Below are 19,922 nucleotides of genomic sequence, written 5' to 3'. Positions count from 1 at the left end.
AATGATGCCAAATCAACCAAACAATGCAAGTATGGCATGCAAGGAAGCTCAAAGCTTGAGGCTAGCAAATGGACTCGCACTAAGGCTATGCAAAGCAAGCCCCAAAGGGCCAAGGGCAACCAAAACAGTCCCAAGGTAGGTCAAGATAAGACCAAAAACATGCTTGAACTTAGCCTACACAAGCTAGAACAAAAGACCAAAAGCATGAAGCATGCAAGGCTAACAAGGGGTATTACACTACACCTATTAAAACCAAACATGGCATGACTTAATCAATAAAAATCAGAGTTATGGCATGTCAAAATAAGCCCAAAAACCCACTGAGATGGCATCCTAAAGGCCTAAGCATAGAGGCATGCACAATGATCCACTCTTAAGGCATAAAACACCAACTCTCCTAGGCATTAAAAGAGTGACAAGCACAAGTGTATAACCATGAAACATGCACTGAAATATCAATTCAAATGATGCCAAATCATGAGAATGGTCCAAGTAATACATGCTAGTGGACTTGGACACTCAAAGCTAACAAGCTAGATTGAACCATGGCTATACAAAACAATGCATGCATGACCAAGACAACACAAATCAGAGCTCAGGCATGGTAAAACAAGGCTAAAAGCTTCTTTGAGTTGAGCCAAAAGATGCAAGAATGATGGTCCAAACACAAGATGCATGTTAAGGCAATAGAGAGGATTGCAATACAAGTGCATGATGCATGTAAAAGGCTATTAAACCAACCTTAGAAAGAGGTATAACATGGAAAAATAACACCAAATACTTGCTAAAATGGGGCCAAAACATGCTAAGCAAACATGCTACTATTATGAGCCACTTATACTTGCATACAAGACACAAGGAGAGGGGATGGCCCTCTCCTATTCAAGACTCCAAAACCACCTTTCCACCACTGAAAATCCTCTGGATTTCAGTGGTAGAAAGGTCATGCAAAGGCTAGAACAAGAGCCAAAAGGGATGGCTCAAAACAAGGCCAAACAAGGCCTAAGAGGGGGTAGACTACCCCCAACACAAAAGTGACCTTAAACAAACATCACAAGCATAAAAAAATAGAACTTTTTGCAGTAGAAAGTTAAGCTTAAATCAGCATGAAAATAGGTCTAAAAGCATAAGCCAAAAGAAGGGATTAAAAGGTAGTTTCTCACCCTTGAAGAACCCCTTCAAGAACACAACTCCAGCAGCTTTTCTGAGATTAAACCAAACCAAAAACTCCAACACCAACTCCTAAGTACCTCAGCAATAAAAGGATGGTGTTCTAGTAGGTGTTTGTGTGCAATAGTGTGAAGAATTTACACTTTTGAGCACAAACAAGGGTAAATAAAGAGAGAGAGAGAGAGAGAGAGAGAGAGAGAGGTAAAATATATATAGAGAGAGATATAGAACTTGTATCTCAAGATTTCAGAACCTCTGGAAAGGGAGAGGGGCCTCCCTTCTTATAGAATTTCAATTCTCAAGCTTGTTGAACAAGCTTGAGTCTTGATTCAATCCCTCCATACACATGTATGGTGGATGAGAATTGTGCCCACCAGCTGTCACAGCTGGCACAAAATATTTACAAAAAGTAGATGAAAAGGGCTCGGTTAGAAAATATGGCCGATCGACCAAAAAGAGTGCCGATCGGCCAACACTTATGGTCAATGGCAAGAAAACAAGGCCGATGGTACAAGGCCTTAGCCGATGGGTTGTAGGGATGGCCAACAAGCCACCCTCTTCCCTCATAAGCAAAAACCATAAGTCCTTGGTCCACAACCAAGCACAAAACAAACAAGTTGAGAGATCCTAAAGCAAGGCGCGTAGCCGAGACCTTCGGGAACTCAAAACGAACACGAGCATGGATGATCATCGAGTGTTCAAACGATGACATCCAAGTCTTGAGGACGGTCAAAAATGGGGTGTCTACAGTTGCCCCTCTTTGACAGAACTCGAAAGTAATAAGATGACGGGAGTGAATGTCAAAGCCTAGAGACGACCCATTTTTGACAAGGCCGAAGACTTAGACAAGCATACAAGATAACAAAGAGATGCGCCCGCAGGCAGGGGCAAGATGCAAATGACATGCACGATGCCGAACATAACTTATGATCATGCAAAGAGAGCTATAATGAAGTATAACATGCAAAGTAAATGCGATATTTTAAGCTAGCGAATAAGAAAGAGTAGTCCTATACATTCCAACAGAAAGGATGTAAGAAAATTATGCAATTCTCACTGCGTCTCACGCGGAGAAGACTAAAAGCGACTACCGAGAACACCCGGAGTCTCAAACACAACATCTCTCAGCATGGCACACGCAAGAGCGGAAAGAGAGCATCTCTCAGCGTGGCACACGTATGGGAGGAAAGAGAGCATCTCTCAGCGTGGCATACGCATGACAGGAAAGGACTGTGCAAGAAAGCGCAGTCATCCAAACGCGTGTCAAACGCGAGAGGAGAGAGATACGTCCAAACGCATGCCAAATGCGAGTGGAGAAGTGTCGCGCAAGAAAGCGCGATGCACATAACAGTGCGAGAACATCCAAACGCGGCACGCGAGTGGAGAAAGGTTGCGCGAGAAAGCGCGATGCACTTAACAGTGCTGGTACGTCCAAATGCGGCACGTGAGTGGAGAAAGGTTAGCAGAACCGGGACTTCCCTTGAATGAACCGTACATACAATATCATGTCTACAAAAGAAAGAAATTCAACAGGTACAATATAGTAGAAACACATGTTTAATCGTTAGATGAAGAAATCATTTCAATATGAGATAAACACGAGCATAACAATGCAAGTAGGGCATAACAATGCAAGTAAAAGCATGCGCGACAACGCAAGCAAGGGGTACATAACAACGCAACCTAAGTATACACATAATAGTGCGAGCAAGACGTGCATGACGACGCAAGTAAAGAGGTGCATGACAATGCAACAAGTGTGCGCGACAACGCAAGTAAGGTGGGGCATAGCAATGCAACTGAAACAAGCATGACAATGCAAGTAAAACATGCGTGACAACTCAAGTAAGGGGTGCATGACAATGCAACCTAAGTGTACGCATAACAATCCGAGGAAAAGCATGACAACACATGTAAGTAAAGCATATGCGACAACGCAAGCAATGTGTGACAATGCGAGTAAAAGCATAATCACATGTAAGTAAAGCATGCGCGACAACGTAAGCAATGTGTGTAACAATGCGAAGAAAAGCATAAACACATGTAAGTAAAGTATGCGTGACAACGCAAGCAATGTGTGTAACAATGCGAGAACGGGTGCATAAACACATGTAAGTAAAGCATGCGCGACAACGCAAGCAATGTGTAAAGCAATACAACAACAAAGAGAGGCATATGTTCAACGGAAGCATGGTAAAGGCATGTTTTTCGTGATGTTGAGATACAACTTCAAAGCAAGACGAGGCATGCTCAATGCAAGAGCAAAAAGACGTATAACAAACGTGCTTATTACAAACATGACAAAACATTATAATGTAACAAATTCAAAGCAATTTTCGAATATCGCAATATACAAAAGGATACGAGAAAGGATACACCCCGTACGTATCGAGTGCTGCACACGGAAGACACAGTTCGAGGTCAACACGAAGACCGCTTAAGGGTCAAAAGTGTATTTTCTTGCACTTTCTTAAAAGATGAGGGTGCCAATCAACATAACTGACCCAAACAAGGGCATTGGAGGTGCATCGACCACAAGGGGAAGCCATCGGCCATCCATCGGCCACAAAAGGAGCTTATCAGCCAACAATTTGGCCGATCGGCCAAAAGTGACAGATTCGGGGTAGTTTTGACAATTTCCTTTGGGTCTTTAAATATAGGGTTCGAAACCCTATTCTTTCACTTCTCCCTTGCCGAAAATCCTTGCTCTCTCTCTCTAGGGCATTTTCCCCCATTCGATTCGAGTTTTTCCTTTATTTTAGAGCCTCCCGCAACTTCCGATTCACGAAACCCTCTTCATTCTCCACGTTTTAAACAGATTGAAACGTGCGTTCGATGTTTCTTTCTTGATTTCCACCACTTGGGGTTTGTTTCCCCCGAGTTTACCTCGATCTTCGTGTCTTTTCCCACACTCTGACCTTTTTTCCCATTTTTTACCCTTCGGGTTGACTTTTGGTTGACTTTTTGCATTTTTACCCATTTTTCACACTTTCGACCACTTGTGCACTCTTCTTGAGATGGCGGACGACATTTCACGGGGTGGGACTCCCCTAGAGATGGACACGGATCCTGAGGTCGAGCTCCTGCCTCTTAGCGTTCGACCTTTCGACCCGGCGACATACCGGCCCGCGGTACACGTACTGCTTCCTGATAGCATCCGCCAGTTTAGGAGCTACGCACGAGGCGCGCCATTGGAGCTCCTGCTACGCGAGCCGAAGTCACACCTTTCTTACGGCGCCGCTGAGGTATACTCTTCCTCTCTTTTTACTTTCTGCAGTGTAGATCAAATATCTTGAATAGCCAATTCTGTTCTTTAACTGAATAACCCGAACACACTGATACATTACATGCTTAGTTCACCCTGAGCACCATCATACATGATATCTGTGTAAACTTGAACACATACACACACACACACACACACTGTATTTTCATCAATTCTGAACGCATTCAAAATACTATATTTCTAACACTACTTCGCATCTGTTTGTCTTTGAACACAGGGAGATTCCCATGCCTTCCAGGGATATGGGAACACCATCGCCCGAGGTTGGTACATGGAGTTTCCCGACGCGGTTCGTTATATCGTCGATCAGGCTGGTTTCGGCCTTTTCTGTATGGGACTCTCGCGCCTCACTGCGAGTAGGCCCCTTCTAGGTGCACTGGTGGAGAGGTGGTGGGACACCACCAATTCCTTCCACCTTTCTGCTGCAGGGGAGATGACGATGACTCCCTTCGACTTCTCCGTGCTCACAGGCATCAGAGTAGGGGGTGATCCGATCCCCTTCGATACTGACATGGGCGAGTGAGATGCTGCCCAGATCTACTTGCTCGGCGCTCGGCCACCTCTCTCCCGGCCAGGGTTTGTGAGGTATTCTTGGTTCGAGGACTAGTTTCGGATGCAGGCGCCTACGACTCGCGAGGAGGTGGAGCAGTACGCTCGAGGATTCATCATGTTCTTGCTAGGCACCACCTTATTTGCCGACCGGGCAAACACTGTTGCCCTATATCTGCTGAGCGCATTGGTAGATGTGACCAGGATCTGTCGCTACGACTGGGGTGGTGCAGGCTTGGCCACGCTCTACGGATACATGAGCTCTTCATCCCGTCGCAGCGGACATCTGCTCAGAGACTACTGGCGAGCCTGGGAGGTACATTTTCTCTTTCTGTCTTACAGTTCTGCTTTACACTATCTGTACACCACACACACTGCATACACGCAATCTGCTTTACACTGGCTGTACACTGCACACACTGCATAATACACTGCACACCATTCTCTGGTTTCTACTTTATCTGCATACTGCCTTACTGATAAGCATACTCATTGTTACCCTGTTACACTCTGTAGTTGTGGGTGTATGTCAACTTTCCGAGGCTTGCCCCAGTGCCGAATGTAAAGATGCCCCTCGCTGTCCCATATTCTCACCGATTCAATGTGAGGTACGAGCGGAGGCCGCGAGAGTCTTTCCTATTCTTCTACAGATACTTCGACACCATTACCGCCGCAGAGGTATTTCAAACATTACAGTTTATTTAAGCTTCGCTTTATAGTGTACTTTTAACAGCGGATAACAAACTGTATATCATTTGCAGATCACTTGGTAGCCCTGGGCCGCGTTGCTGAATGCAGTGAGGGACTAGTTCATGGGTGCTTGGGAGATTGCCCAGTTCAGGGTTTTGTTGGAGGGTCTGGTCTGCCGAGCTTGGTATTTTGGAGAGCGTTTCCTGCGTCAGACCCTTGGCCTACCAGAGCAGATAATCCCAAGGCCACCTCCTATCCATACGAGGGCCACCGAGTGGTACACCCTGCAGGAGATGATGGATTACACGATTGGCTGGGACTCAGACTTCTTCAGAGATAAGAGCGACTATACCGTCTTCATCCAGACTTATCTTATGCGACCTCTGGCCGGTGCTCGCCGAGTTAAGAGGGAGAGGCCTGCAACGCCAGTAGCAGGAGCAGGAGTACCGAGAGCGGCTCAAGCCCGTGACAGGAGTGCCTCCCGGAGGGGACCAAGAGTGGAGTGGCCAGAGTTGCCCACCACCGTGACGTGCCGAGGACAAGGTGGGGAGACTTACCAGTTTCCTATCACTCCTCCTTCGGCTAATCATGAGCTCGTCGGAGTTCGCGGCTCAACCCCGGTATGTACTATATTTTGCATTCTATACAGTCATTTCATTTCATTTGATATCCCACTGAATACTAATCACTTCAACACTTTTGCAGGCTTCGATTGAGTACACTGGACAGGCCTAGAGCTGACAGTCTCAGTGATGGGGATGCTGCAGAGGAGCATGGACCTATTCAGCATTTACGGTATCCCGATAAGTTCTTTCAACCTCAGTCTCAAAACTTCGCATAATCTGTTTCATACTGATCCGATACATCACATTTATCAATACGACAATTGATACACTACACTCACATACCACTCACAGCACTAATACACTGGTACTCATAGCATTCATACCCTATAATCATACACTGCTCACGGTATTTATACACTGTAATCGTACACTGCATTCGATATTCATACACTGCTTTGCATAACATAGCTGATGCATTTGCCATTTGTTCTTTTCAGGCCCCATTTCAAATACCGGCTGCAGGGGGTGCCTCAGCAGGACTTTCAGTGCCTCCCAGAGCAGCAGGGGGAGCGGGACGGGGGATGACGATACACATCCGTGGCAGACATAGGCGTGCTCGTACCGAGAGCAGTTCACGGGAGCCTATCCCAGATGATGATGAGTCTGACGAGGAGGCAGCGTCGTCTTAGGGTGAGGCTGGAGATGGCTAAGATAGCGGAGGTGACGGCAGCGATCCTGGACCTTGTAGACACCCCATTTTTGACCGACCTTAAGACTCAGATGTCACTGATTGAGCGCTCGGTGATGTTGCATATTGTGCTCGTTCAGAGGTCGCGGAGTCTCGGCCGTAAGCCTTGCCTCCGGACTTCCGGACTCTTTTGTGCTTTGCCTAGGTTTGCGAATCAGGTCCCGTTTTCTCCGTCTTCTCTTCCCGAAGGGAAGGAGAGGTCTCGTAGATCATCTCTCAGTGGCCGTAGGCTACGTTTTGTGGTCGTAGGCCATTTTTCCAGTTTCGGAGCCCGATTCCCGATTTTCGGAACCGTTGGTCGTGTGCCTCGGTTCAGGACCGCTTAACCACCTCTGTTTGCTCCGGTTTTTGGTATACACCCCACCACCATCCATTCCAACGACTTGGAGCTGTTTTTCAGAGCTTAGGAGCACCATTTCTCAGACCAAGAGCTGCTGGTCCATTGGTCTTCAAGGGTAAGCTTCTTTTCCTCTTTTTTGTTCCTATCTTGCTCTATATCTAAGCCTTGCTTGCAAGCATTTTTGGACTCTGACCCAAACTGTAAATAGTCATATTTTGAGCTCCTTTTCATGTTTGATTGAGGACCTTTTGCTGTTTGAGGTCTCCTACTATCACTTGCCTCTTTAACTCTCTTTAAGGCCTATTTTTGCATGGTATTTTAGGCTTATTTGTGAGTTGTTTCGTGGCTTGATGTAAACTATAAAGTGTCTTGTTTTGAGCCCCTCTTCAACTTTGTTGAAGGGCTCTCTTCGGTTTGAGGCCAGCAACTACCGCTTGCCTCTTTATCTCTCTTTTAGGCCTATTTTTGGGGGGAAATTTGAATTGATTTTCCCCTCCATTTTCCCCCCCTTTCCTCCATTCCTCCCTCTATAAAACCAGCAGCTCCAGATACATTTTGGGTTAGAAAAAAATTTTGTTTAAGCCTCCTACATTTAATTTCTCTCTCTCTATATTCCAAGCATCAAAACCCTTTTGTTTTTTTTGGCCCCTTTCTACACCACTACATAGCACCACCTTCCCACCATCCTGTAACAAGCCCGCGGGGGACCTCGCCACAGCTCGGACTCGACTTTCGTTAGTCACGGTTCTAAGTCTGAACCAAAGAGTCCAAATCCGGTAAATCGTTTTGAGAAAACTGATTTTTGAAAGAAGTGCCAAACATGGACTGCTTTGCCAGATACAGAGTCGCCACCTAAATATTTTATTTTGGGAAATTTAGGAAACCCTGACTCGGTGCCAAAAGGCCACGCGCCCGTGATCACCAAAGTTACCTCGGCTCGGGAACTTGGGTACGATTGGGGAAGGTCACTTCGTGAGCACCCCCGCTCGCCCGATCAAAGATCGGCCTCTACTAACCATGATATCTATTTTTGAAAACATTGTGAGTTCTTGTTCCGGTTATTAGCCTAGGTTACTATGTGATGCTCACAGCATACAAGTATAGACTGGATCGCCTGAATTGGAACAAAACATTTCATGTTTGTTTTTTTGAAAGAGGTTTTGCTACCCGCAGGTAGGCTTTAAAACATTTGATGATTTATTCCAATTCAGATAACCCAACCTTCACCCACAGACATTTAGGCAGTTATATCATATAAGCACATAGCCTCATGGTAAGCATGCTATTCATGGCAGCACTCACACGCATGCAAGGATGCTAAAGCATAAAGCTTACCAGGTACTCCAAGCCAAAACAAAAACTCATTAGAAATCATGCATGAATCCTAAGTATACAGAAATGCCTAATGCAACACATGCAAAATGCAATTATAGTAGGCTCGGCTATTCTAAGATGGTATATGAAATGTTACAACTATCATGTATTCAACTTTGAAATTGAAAGTACAATGCAGTTAGTATGATGCGCCGAGCCCGGTGCATGCAATACAGATGAATGAATGCAAACATGCTGTCATACTGTATGCTAATTTAAATATGCCCTAATCTAACCATCATAAGCGGATAAATAAAAGGGAGAAAGACGTGGGGTTGGAAGACATACATCACACTCACGCACACTTATTACAGTTGTGGCCCTCGCTCGGAGGGTCCGAATAAATAATACAGTCCCGAATAAAAGAATATTACAGTCCAAAATATTACAGTCCGAATAATGTACAAATTCCTAATTAATTAACAAATTAACTAAGAAAGCTGTAAAACTGGCATGCAAGCCAGGGACTGCCTTGCTTCTGATGGATGATGCATGTCCGGGTTGTCTTGCGCGGAAATCCACCGGAATGCCCCAATTAGCCTCTGTTTACACCTGTTCTTGAAATGCGTGCCAAGCCCCAAAAAAGTTGCTGATTCTTCGTTTTGCTGCAACAGAGAGCAGGAAAGGGGCATAGCAATGTATTTGCACAGGTATATGCATGTCTCGGTCCTCGTGCCACCAATCACGCATACCGAGGCATGATGGCCGAGGAGTCGAAATGCACAACTCAATATAGAATGAATGCACATGAAACTACAGCTAAAACCTATCTCCATCATGGATAATTCGGAGTGTCGGTGACTGGGGAATTGAGACACATTCCGTCACTTGGAGTACGAAATGTACCTCGCTTCCCGTGCCTGGGCTAACTCCTATTCCGAACACGATGCAATATGCATGATATGCAAGAAATGCAACTAAGATACAATCCTAACATACACAATGCTATGGAATGACATGCCTCGAAATACGTACACACGGGCACGCAAATCGAGAAAATGGCAGAATGCAATCTAAGATACAACCTAGTATGCACAATGCTATGAAAGTGAGATGCTTCGAAGTGCGCGCACACGGGCACGCAAACCGGGGCAAAGGCAGAATGCAATCTAAGATACAACCTAGTATGCACAATGCTATGAAAATGAGATGCCTCGAAATGCGTGCACACGGGCACGCAAACCGAGGCAATGGCATACACAATGCGAATGACATGAAAATGATATGGGTTTATACCAACATGAGTGAGCCTCAGCCACACTCACATAGGATGCCGACGGATAAAAATGAAGTGCCTCGAAATGCGTGCACACGGGCACGCAAACCGAGGCAATGACGGAATGCGATGCAATGGCATAGAAACATGATATGGGCTTATACCAACATGAGTGAGCCTCAGCCACACTCACATAGGATGCCGGCGGATAAAAATGAGGTGTCTCGAAATGCGTGCACACGGGCACGCAAACCGAGGCGATGGCAGAATGCGATGAAATGACATAGAAACATGATATGGGCTTATACCAACATGAGTGAGCCTCAGCCACACTCACATAGGATGCCGGCGGATAAAAATGAGGTGCCTCGAAATGCGTGCATACGGGCACGCAAACTGAGGCGATGGTAGAATACGATGAAATGACATAGAAACATGATATGGGCTTATACCAACATGAGTGAGCCTCAGCCACACTCACATAGGATGCCGGCGGATAAAAATGAGGTGCCTCGAAATGCGTGCACACGGGCACGCAAACCGAGGCGATGACAGAATGCGATGAAATGACATGAAATGGATAGCAATCATTCTAATGGAATTTCAGCACTAAAATATGGGGGAAAACAGTCCCGAAATGAAGCGAAATGACACGAAATGCATGGAATTGTCCCGAAATGCAAATTTAGGCACCCGAAATGGCCTATAGCTATGCCAAACATGCACAATATGGACATGCAATGCAAAGACAGAAGCTATACAGTCCCAAAAAAGGAACTTTCACAGTTATAAACATGGCCAAACAGCAAGCATAGGTATGGCAAAAATGGCATGCAAGAATAGGGGCCAAAAGAGGGGTAATGAAGCAAGTGATATAAGCAAAATCCAAACTGAAAAATTCCCTTCTACAACACTGAAGAGGGACCAAAAATATGAATATTTACAGTATATGGCAGCCCCAAAATCAGTATACAAACATGATACAAATGTGATGCAAAATGAGGTTCAAAAGTGGCTATAACATGAGGTATACAAAATATTCACCAAACAGCCAAAGACCCTTAATAAAACATGTAGAATGGGCAAAAATAGGACTATTTCCAGAACTGTAAAATGGCCAAAAACAAAAGCATGATAGGCTAACTAAACATGCAAGAATGGGGAATAAAAGAGAGATATAACATGAAGTGGCATATGGAGGTCCCAAACCATGAAAGGACCTAAATGAAATATGAAGAATGGACCAAAATAAGCACTTTTTCAGAACTGTAAAATGGCCAAAAACAAAATCATGGTAGGCTGCCATTGCATGCAAGAATGGGGAAGAAAAGAGGAGTATAAAGGTAAGTACAACATGGAAGTCCCAAATGGTGTTGAGACCTTCTTCAATGTTGAAGAGGGGCTCAAAATAAGCCTAATATCAGTTTACAACATGCTCAAAAACAGATTAATCATGGGCCAAAAATATCATGCAAGATTATGACATATAAGAGGATCAATGAAGCAAGTGCATCATGGAGGGCTCAAACAGGGTTGAGCCCTTAATGAAAAGTGAAAATGAGCTCAAAAGAAGGCCCCTTTCAGTTAGGGCCGGAGCTTGAAACAAAAAGCATGTGGGGATTACAAATGGATCAAGAAAAAGGGTCAAAAGAGGAGAAGTGTTACTTACCCTTGAAGACTAAAGCTTTTGTTGCTTCTTGGACCAATTTGCAGCTCCTTTAGCCTTTGAGAAGCCTTCCTTGTTGCTGGAAATGAGGTGGTGATGGTAGAGCTTGGTGGTGTAGAAGAAATGGTGCTTAGGGACTTAGGAATTTTCAAGGAAATGAGAGGTATAGAGATGGCTTTGTGTATGGAAGCTTGAAGACCAAATTTTCTAACCCCAACAAATGATATAGCTTGCTTGTTATAAGGGCCAAAAACGGGGTGTAAAGGTGGGGGAAAAGGAGAGCAACTTTCCCCCACAAAATATCCCCCGGATAAAGATATTTTCTGGGGGATAAAGCTCCACAGCTGTAAAGTGCACAGTGCAAGGAGCTCGGCCGGCCTGTTACTTTTGCTGCAGATGGCCGGCCGGCCACACCCCCTAGCCGGCCGGCTAGGGGTCAAAAGGGTCAATCAGATTTAGTGGCCGGCCACCAACTGATGGTGTCCTCCTATGTGTGTACAACACAACCCTGTGGTTAAAAGTCCAAGAAAGTGGGTCCAAGGGGTTCAACATTAGCTCGGAAAGAGGGGTTCAAAAGGGTCAGGTGGAATTACTGGCTGGCCACCAACTTTTAGGGTCCTCCCATGTGTGTACATCACAAATATGTGGTTCAAAGTTCAAGAAAATGGGCCCAAGGTGTTCAACATTAGCCCGGAAGGAGGGGGTCAAAAGGGTCAAGTAACATTAATGGCCGGCCACCAACTTTTAGGGTCCTCCCATGTGGTTCAAAGTTCAAGAAAATGGGCCCAAGGTGTTCAACATTAGCCCGGAAGTGCGAAAAACGGGCGCCGGAGGGCGTCGGAGGATGTATAACTGGTTGCTGCAACAATTGCTGGCCTCTCACCCTTCCATGACCTTCCTAGTGATGAAACAGAGGTACCTGCCAAAAACGAATGAAAACCGATGCAAAACGAATGTTCGGGGGCCAAAACACGCAGTTCGGGGCCCCTAAAACTGCCCGTTAAACACCGAAAGTGGCATTCGGCCACGAAGTGGGTTTCTCAGACCCCAGTGTCCCTCAAAAGGGAGCAAATAAGGAGTATGCCAAAAATTAGAACAAACGGAGGTGGTTAGGCGGTCCCGAACCGAGGCACACGGCCAACGGTCCCGAAAAATCGGAAACCGGACTCCGAAATGGGCAAAATGGCCTACGGCCACGAAATGTAGCCTGCGGACATTGAGAGATGGTCTACCGGACCTCTCTCTCCCCTCAGGAAAAGAAACAGAGAAAACCGAGTCTGGTTCGCAAACCGAGACAAGGCACAGAAGAGGGTTCGGAAGTCCGGAGGCAGGGCTCACGGCCGCAACTCTGAAACTTCTGAACGAGCACATTATGCAACATCACCAAGCGCTCAATCAGTGACATCTGAGTCTTAAGGTCGGTCAAAAATGGGGTGTCTACAATTGCCCCTCTTTGACAGAACTCGAAAGTCACAAGTGACTGGAGTGAATGTCAAAGCCCAGAGACGACCCATTTTTGACAAGGCCGAAGACTTAGACAAACAGGCAAGATAAACAAAGATGTGCCCGCAGGCATGCCCGCAGGCAGGGGACAAAATGCAAATGATAATGCAAAGAGCCGGAGGTAACCCAATGGTCATGCAAATGCAGCAAGCTGTAATGAAGCAAGTATTCGCAAATAGATGCAACAGTTTTAAGCAAGAATGCAAAGCAACAACTACATTTCATGCAGTTAAGAATGCAGAGGATTATTCAATCCCCGCCACATCTCACACGGAGAAGATACGATGCCTGCGCGATTCGTCTGGTCGCACCAGCCTCAATTGAACGGTACATACAATATCGTGCCTGCAAAAGAGAGAAAATGCAACAAGTACAATATGCTACCAACATATATTTAATGTGATTCCGAAAGTTCGACACACGCAGTGCCGGTGAGTGTATGCATCGCAATGCAAAAGTGGAACATGCGTGACAACGTATGCTCAAACATAGAGGTATGCCAATATCAAGAAATGTGCACGTTAATGCAGGTATGCTCATGAGAATGCAAGTTATGTGCATGATAGTGCGAAACGAGCATGAATCAGGGTGTCCGTTTGTCATGAAACAACGAGTATGGAAACGCGTGTTTCGGCGAAGGTAACTCAATTACGGCCTCCGACCCACTTCCTGGAAAGGCTACCATTCATTCAAAAAGGATATACTTTGATTTCGATGAATGATGATGAGACATATGTCAGATCTCGAAGTCGAAGTTCCGACGGAGCAATTTCGCGACCGGAAGTGTACTTTTCTTGAACTTTTTCAGGTCCCGAGAACTCCGATCTTCCTCAAAATTTGCAGAGAGCTAGGTGGGCATGTGGGGGACATGGCCGGCCGTTTATCTTCCCAAGGGGAGGTGGCCAACCGGTTTTCCATAAAGCAAATGGCTGGCCGGCCAGTTTTCCAAAAAGCAGATAGCTGGCCGGCTAGAAAAGAGGGCCGGCCGGCCATATGCCCAAATCCGGGGGCTTTTTGGTCTTTTCACCTCCTTTTTGATGCTCCTTCAATCCAAGACTTGGGGCCTATATAAGGCAGCCGAGACCTTCCCCTTTCTTGCCTCCTATACCACTTTCTTCTCCAGATCTGAGTTCCACACGCGTTTTCCAACGCCCCACGTAAATTGTTTCCGCAAAAATATTCAGTTTCGAGCACTCTGAAGCGATTAGATTTCGGTTTCGGAGCTTCTTTTTGCATTTTCGCCACTTGAGGTAAGTTTGTCTCAATATTTGGAAGATTTTCTCGGGAGTTGACTTTTGTTGACTTTTTCATTTCCCGAGAGTTGACCTTTGTTGACTTTTTCCAATTTCGGCTCATTTTGCTCATTTTTGCTCCCTTTGCAGATCTTCTGAAAATGGCGGGTAATTCTCCCCACGGCGGAGGTTTTCCAGGTGCTGGAGATGATTTTGATCCCATGACTCTACCCCCGAGGACCCGACCTTTTATTCCCGGGAGTTACCGTCCGCCAGCACACGTTCTTCCGCGCGCTGTCTTCCGTCACTTTACTAGCTTTGACGAGCGAGCACCCGGGGATCTGCTTCTCCGAGAGCCGGAGCATCACCTCTCTCATGAGGCCCGAGAGGTATTTACTTCATTTTCTATATTTTTCGTACATTTCGCACCTTTGCCATGCTTGAACATGCAGTTTAGCTTATGACATAGTACTTTGCTTGCATCCTGAACATGTAGTTTCAACACTCGAATTTCTGAACACTCGGCTCATTAATTAATTGCGAACGCACAGTACACATTAGTTAAGAGGCGAACACACGGCTCAAACACTGATTTGTCGAACACACAGCCCGAATTCGAAAGTGAACACACAACCCACACTTTAAATTTTCTGAACACACAGCCCAGATTAGATAGTGAACACGCAGCCCACACTGATAGAAAGTTGAACACGCAGCCCAAACTTTAAATTTTCTGAACACGCAGCCCAGATTAAATAGTGAACACGCAGCCCACACTAGTAGAAAGTTGAACACGCAGCCCAAACTTTAAATTTTCTGAACACGCAGCCCAGATTAATTAGTGAACACGCAGCCCACACTGATAGAAAGTTGAACACGCAGCCCAAACTTTAAATTTTCTGAACACGCAGCCCAGATTAAAATAGTGAACACGCAGCCCACACTGATTGAAAGTTGAACACGCAGCCCAAACTTCAAATTTTCTGAACACGCAGCCCAGATTAAATAGTGAACACGCAGCCCACACTGATAGAAAGTTGAACACGCAGCCCAAACTTCAAATTTTCTGAACACGCAGCCTAGATTAAATAGTGAACACGCAGCCCACACTGATAGAAAGTTGAACACGCAGCCCAAACTTTAAATTTTCTGAACACGCAGCCCAGATTAAAATAGTGAACACACAGCCCACACTGATAGAAAGTTGAACACGCAGCCCAAACTTTAAATTTTCTGAACACGCAGCCCAGATTAAAATAGTGAACACGCAGCCCAAACTTTAAATTTTCTGAACACGCAGCCCAGATTAAAATAGTGAACACACAGCCCACACTGATAGAAAGTTGAACACGCAGCCCAAACTTTAAATTTTCTGAACACGCAGCCCAGATTAAAATAGTGAACACACAGCCCACACTGATAGAAAGTTGAACACGCAGCCCAAACTTTAAATTTTCTGAACACGCAGCCCAGATTAAAATAGTGAACACGCAGCCCACACTGATTGAAAGTTGAACACGCAGCCCAAACTTTAAATTTTCTGAACACGCAGCCCAGATTAAAATAGTGAACACACAGCCCACACTGATAGAAAGTTGAACACGCAGCCCAAACTTTAAATTTTCTGAACACGCAGCCCAGATTAAAATAGTGAACACGCAGCCCACACTGATTGAAAGTTGAACACGCAGCCCAAACTTTAAATTTTCTGAACACGCTGCCCAGATTAAAATAGTGAACATGCAGCCCACACTGATTGAAAGTTGAACACGCAGCCCAAACTTTAAATTTTCTGAACACGCAGCCCAGATTAAAATTTGCATGTAGCTTACTTCACTTCATCGGCATACAGCCCATTTCATCTCATTGGCACACAGCCCATTTCATCTCATTGGCACACAACCCATTCATTTCATTAGCACACAGCCCAGTTCATTTCATCGGCACACAACCCATTCATCTCATTGGCACACAGCCCATTCATTTCATTGGCACACAGCCCATTCATTTCATTATTGATACATGTATTCATTCTGAATGCAGGTTGGTTCCCGCAGTGTGCGGGGGTATGGTTCCACCATCGCGCGGGACTGGTACGCTGAGCTTCCGGAGGGTGTCCGAGATTTGGTAGATTTGGCAGGATTCAGGCCCTTCTGCGTCGGGTTGTCACGTTGTCCTACCAGGAGGACACTGATGGCAGCCTTGGTAGAGAGATGGTGGGACACCACCAACTCCTTTCATTTCTCTGCTACCGGGGACATGACCATGACGCCTCTAGACTTCGCTGTGTTGACTGGCTTAGACATAGGAGGTTGGTCCATCCCTTATGATGAGGATATGGGCGAGTGGGAGGCCGCTTGGATGTATCTATTGGGGGCTCGCCCGCCTGTTGACAGGGTTTCTGGGAGAGTCCGATACACTTCGTTCTCTTCCCACTTCCGGCGGGCGGAGATGGTGCCCGAGACTCCCGAGGAGACAGAGCAGTATGCCCGTGGTTTCCTTATGTTCCTCTTCGGGACTACCCTGTTCGCCGATAGAGGGAACACAGTCGGGCTATACCTGCTGAGCGCTCTGGTTGACCTATCACAGGTCCATCGATATGACTGGGGTGGCGCCGGCCTGGCTACCCTTTACTTTTATATGAGCGCGACCTCCCGCGGGCGGGGCGATTTACTTGGCGGCTACTGGAGAGCCTGGGAGGTACTTTACTGTCCTCTTGATTTACATTTCTGCTCTTCATTACTTGTACATTGCACACACAGCGCACTTTTACAGTCTGTATTTTGCTCTCAGCATTTCGTACTTACATTCTGCACTGCTTTTCTCAGCTATGGGTCTATGTATACTTCCCAGCATTAGCCCCAGAGTTGGAGGTGGTAGGGGTTCCCATGACCCCATACTCACTGGTGTTTGAGGGCCCGCACCGGCCGAGACCTCGAGAGACCCTCCTTTACCTGCGACAGTACTTTGACACTGTGCGACATTCAGAGGTACCTCAGAACTTTCAGTTCCTTTCATTTTCATCTTTGATTTGCTCTGCATATTCTCGATTTCTGATTGGTTTATGCATTTATCATCCGCAGATCACATGGCAGCCCTGGGTGTCCCTGGGTGATGGTCTCCGACTTCAGTATACCGGAGGGTCAGACATCTCCCAGTATAGGGTCCTGCTCGAAGGGCCGGTTGGCAGGGCATGGTTCCTGGGGGAACGCTTTCTGCGCCAGGTATGGGGGTATCTTTCTCAGGATCCTCCCGTAGTACCCCCAGTCAGTATGCGGACTGCTGACAGGCTCTCTTACTCGGAGGTAGTCGGCGCCATGCTGGGTAGTGATGCTTTATTATATGTTGAGGAGGGGGACTACGCCACTTACCGTCACATATATTTGATGCCTCCATTGACGGGAGCTCGTATCCCGATGATGAGGCCTGCCGGTATGTCATCCTCGGGCCAGGCTCGGGCTCGGGCTGCAGACGCCCCTTCTACTAGCAGGGCTGGTACATCCAGAGGTGGGAGTAGACCGGTTCCTCCGACTCCGTCGGCTTATCCTCATCCTGGATGGCCAGATATGCCTACTGAGTTGATGGCATGGCAGTATGGAGCTATCTCTCCGACCCCGATCCCGCTAGAGCCTCCGATGCCCAGTGATTGATACGCCATTGATCCTGACTCACCGCTGGTATGCTCCACTGTTTTTCATTCATCATTCAGATGTTTAGACATTTTTTGTTCACTGATGACTATGAGCTCATATTTGCAGCCACCGCGAGGGTACATGGAGGAGGTGGTTGGACTGGTGGCCACACTCGAGGGCATGGTCCTGCGTAGGGAGGCACAGTTGTCTGTCGCGGGCATTCAGGTACCCTTCAGTTTTCTGGCATTTATCATACTTCTGATGACATGCTGATTTCTACTGCATCGATAGACTACTTGTGTAGAGCACATCTGACACACACCCCACTTGGACACTGCATTTACATGCACCCACTTCACGTAGCCTTTGCTTGTATCTGCATCTGATGTATATATTTGGACTGATGTATTTGAATTGAACTCTTTGTTTTCAGATGCCTTCATGGTCCGGTCAGCCGCAGGCCAGGCCACCCGGGCCTCCTTGGGGAGCTGGGCCATTTGGGCCTTTTCAGGGGGCGGGGCCATCTCGGCCTTCCCGAGGAGCCGGGCCATCTAGGCCTTTTCAAGGAGCTCGAGGAGGGCCTGTCCGCAGACGCAGGGCTCACGTTGTAGAGGTGGAGCCTGATGAGGAGGAGGAGGAGGCTACCGATCGTCAGTCAGAGACATCTGCTGAGGAGGGGGGCTCCGGTTTTGGTTCGGGGAACAGAGGTGAGGCTGAGGGGGATCCTGAGGATGACAGCTCTGACCTAGATGATGATGATGGTGCAGAGGTTGTCCCGCAGAAGAGGATGAGGAGTGCTTCTCGTTCCCGTTCCCGAGGACTTTGATGCTGTTGTTTCCTGCTTTATTTTTCTTTTTGCTAGTAGTTTGTAGCACTTTGCACATTGTTAGGCAGTTTTATTTTTTGTAAAACTTGTACCTTTGTTTGTTGTAAAGCATGATGGAATGAAATAGCTTTTGAAAAGGTGTTTGTATTTTAAACTTTTAGCATCGTATCGCATCATTTATTTCGCACAAAAATGAAATTGAAAGGAAATGTGCATTGTGTAATCACCAAGTCAGGTAGTGAACCGACGCAACAAACTAAGCAACTCAACTTACTAAGATATAACAGAACCTTAGGAAGTTTACAACTCGATAAGCAAAATGCAACAATGTTGACAACGCAAATAAACAAGACTTTAACAAAGATTGTTTAAACAGAGAACAATGGCTCAAAAAAACACGAAACACGTCCGCTCGACAAACAACTCGATAAGCAAAACAACAACTCGATAATCAAAACAACAACTCAATAAACAAAACTCAGCAACAACAGAGTGTACTTCTGATGATCTGGGCACCGGAACGCATTCGAAACGGAGGGAGATGAAGGCCTTTGACTCTCCCGTTGCATGGAAATGCTTGGAACTCTCCCTTGAAGGGTAAAACAGGGCCAAGGAGATACACCGCAGCATTGCCGGCCATCTCTGGGAGCCGGCCGGCCAATTTTGTAGAGAGAGACAGCTGGCCGGCCATTTCTAAAAAAGTAAATGGCTGGCCAGCCAGAAAAGGTGGCCGGCCGGCCACTCAGTCCTGCAGCCACCTGGTTTTTGACATGTGTCCCCGTGAATAGTGTTTTTCCTTCTATAAAAGCCTCAACTTCGGGAACATTCATTTCATCTTAGTTTTTAGACAAAGATGGAGGCGTTTCTCGCAGAAAATGTCACATCTTGGATCTCTTCTCTAGATGGCTCGGAAAAGCTGAATTTCTGGGGTTTCGGCTTGAATGCACTATTCACGCTGAGCCGTACTCCGCTACAGCTCCCTTTTCTCCATGCCGCGGCAAGGTTCTGGAATCCAGTGACGCACGTTTTTAGCTTTGGCGGCCAAGAGATGTGTCCCACTTTCGAAGATTTTCAGGTTTTGATGGAGTCTGAATGCTCTGAAGTGATCTTGCCCCAGCTCCGTT

General features: G+C 46.4%; 1 protein-coding gene across 1 annotated transcript; it reads left to right on the top strand.

The window, feature by feature from the left end:
• Positions 1-16,534: 16,534 nt before the first annotated feature.
• On the top strand, positions 16,535-18,316 carry LOC145803073 (protein MAINTENANCE OF MERISTEMS-like). Its single transcript, XM_082896424.1, has 4 exons — positions 16,535-17,040; positions 17,169-17,330; positions 17,424-18,017; positions 18,099-18,316. The coding sequence occupies exons 1-3, from the start codon at positions 16,600-16,602 to the stop codon at positions 17,988-17,990; spliced, it is 1,170 nt and encodes a 389-aa protein (XP_082752550.1). The 5' UTR covers positions 16,535-16,599; the 3' UTR covers positions 17,991-18,017; positions 18,099-18,316.
• The last annotated feature ends 1,606 nt before the right edge of the window (positions 18,317-19,922 follow it).

This window comes from Camellia sinensis, chromosome 11, assembly GCF_055761805.1.
Source record: "Camellia sinensis isolate YWXY chromosome 11, ASM5576180v1, whole genome shotgun sequence".
Taxonomy (NCBI): Eukaryota; Viridiplantae; Streptophyta; class Magnoliopsida; order Ericales; family Theaceae; genus Camellia; species Camellia sinensis.
The sequence above is the reverse complement of the archived record's forward strand: the minus strand, read 5'-3'. Positions and strand labels throughout refer to the sequence as shown.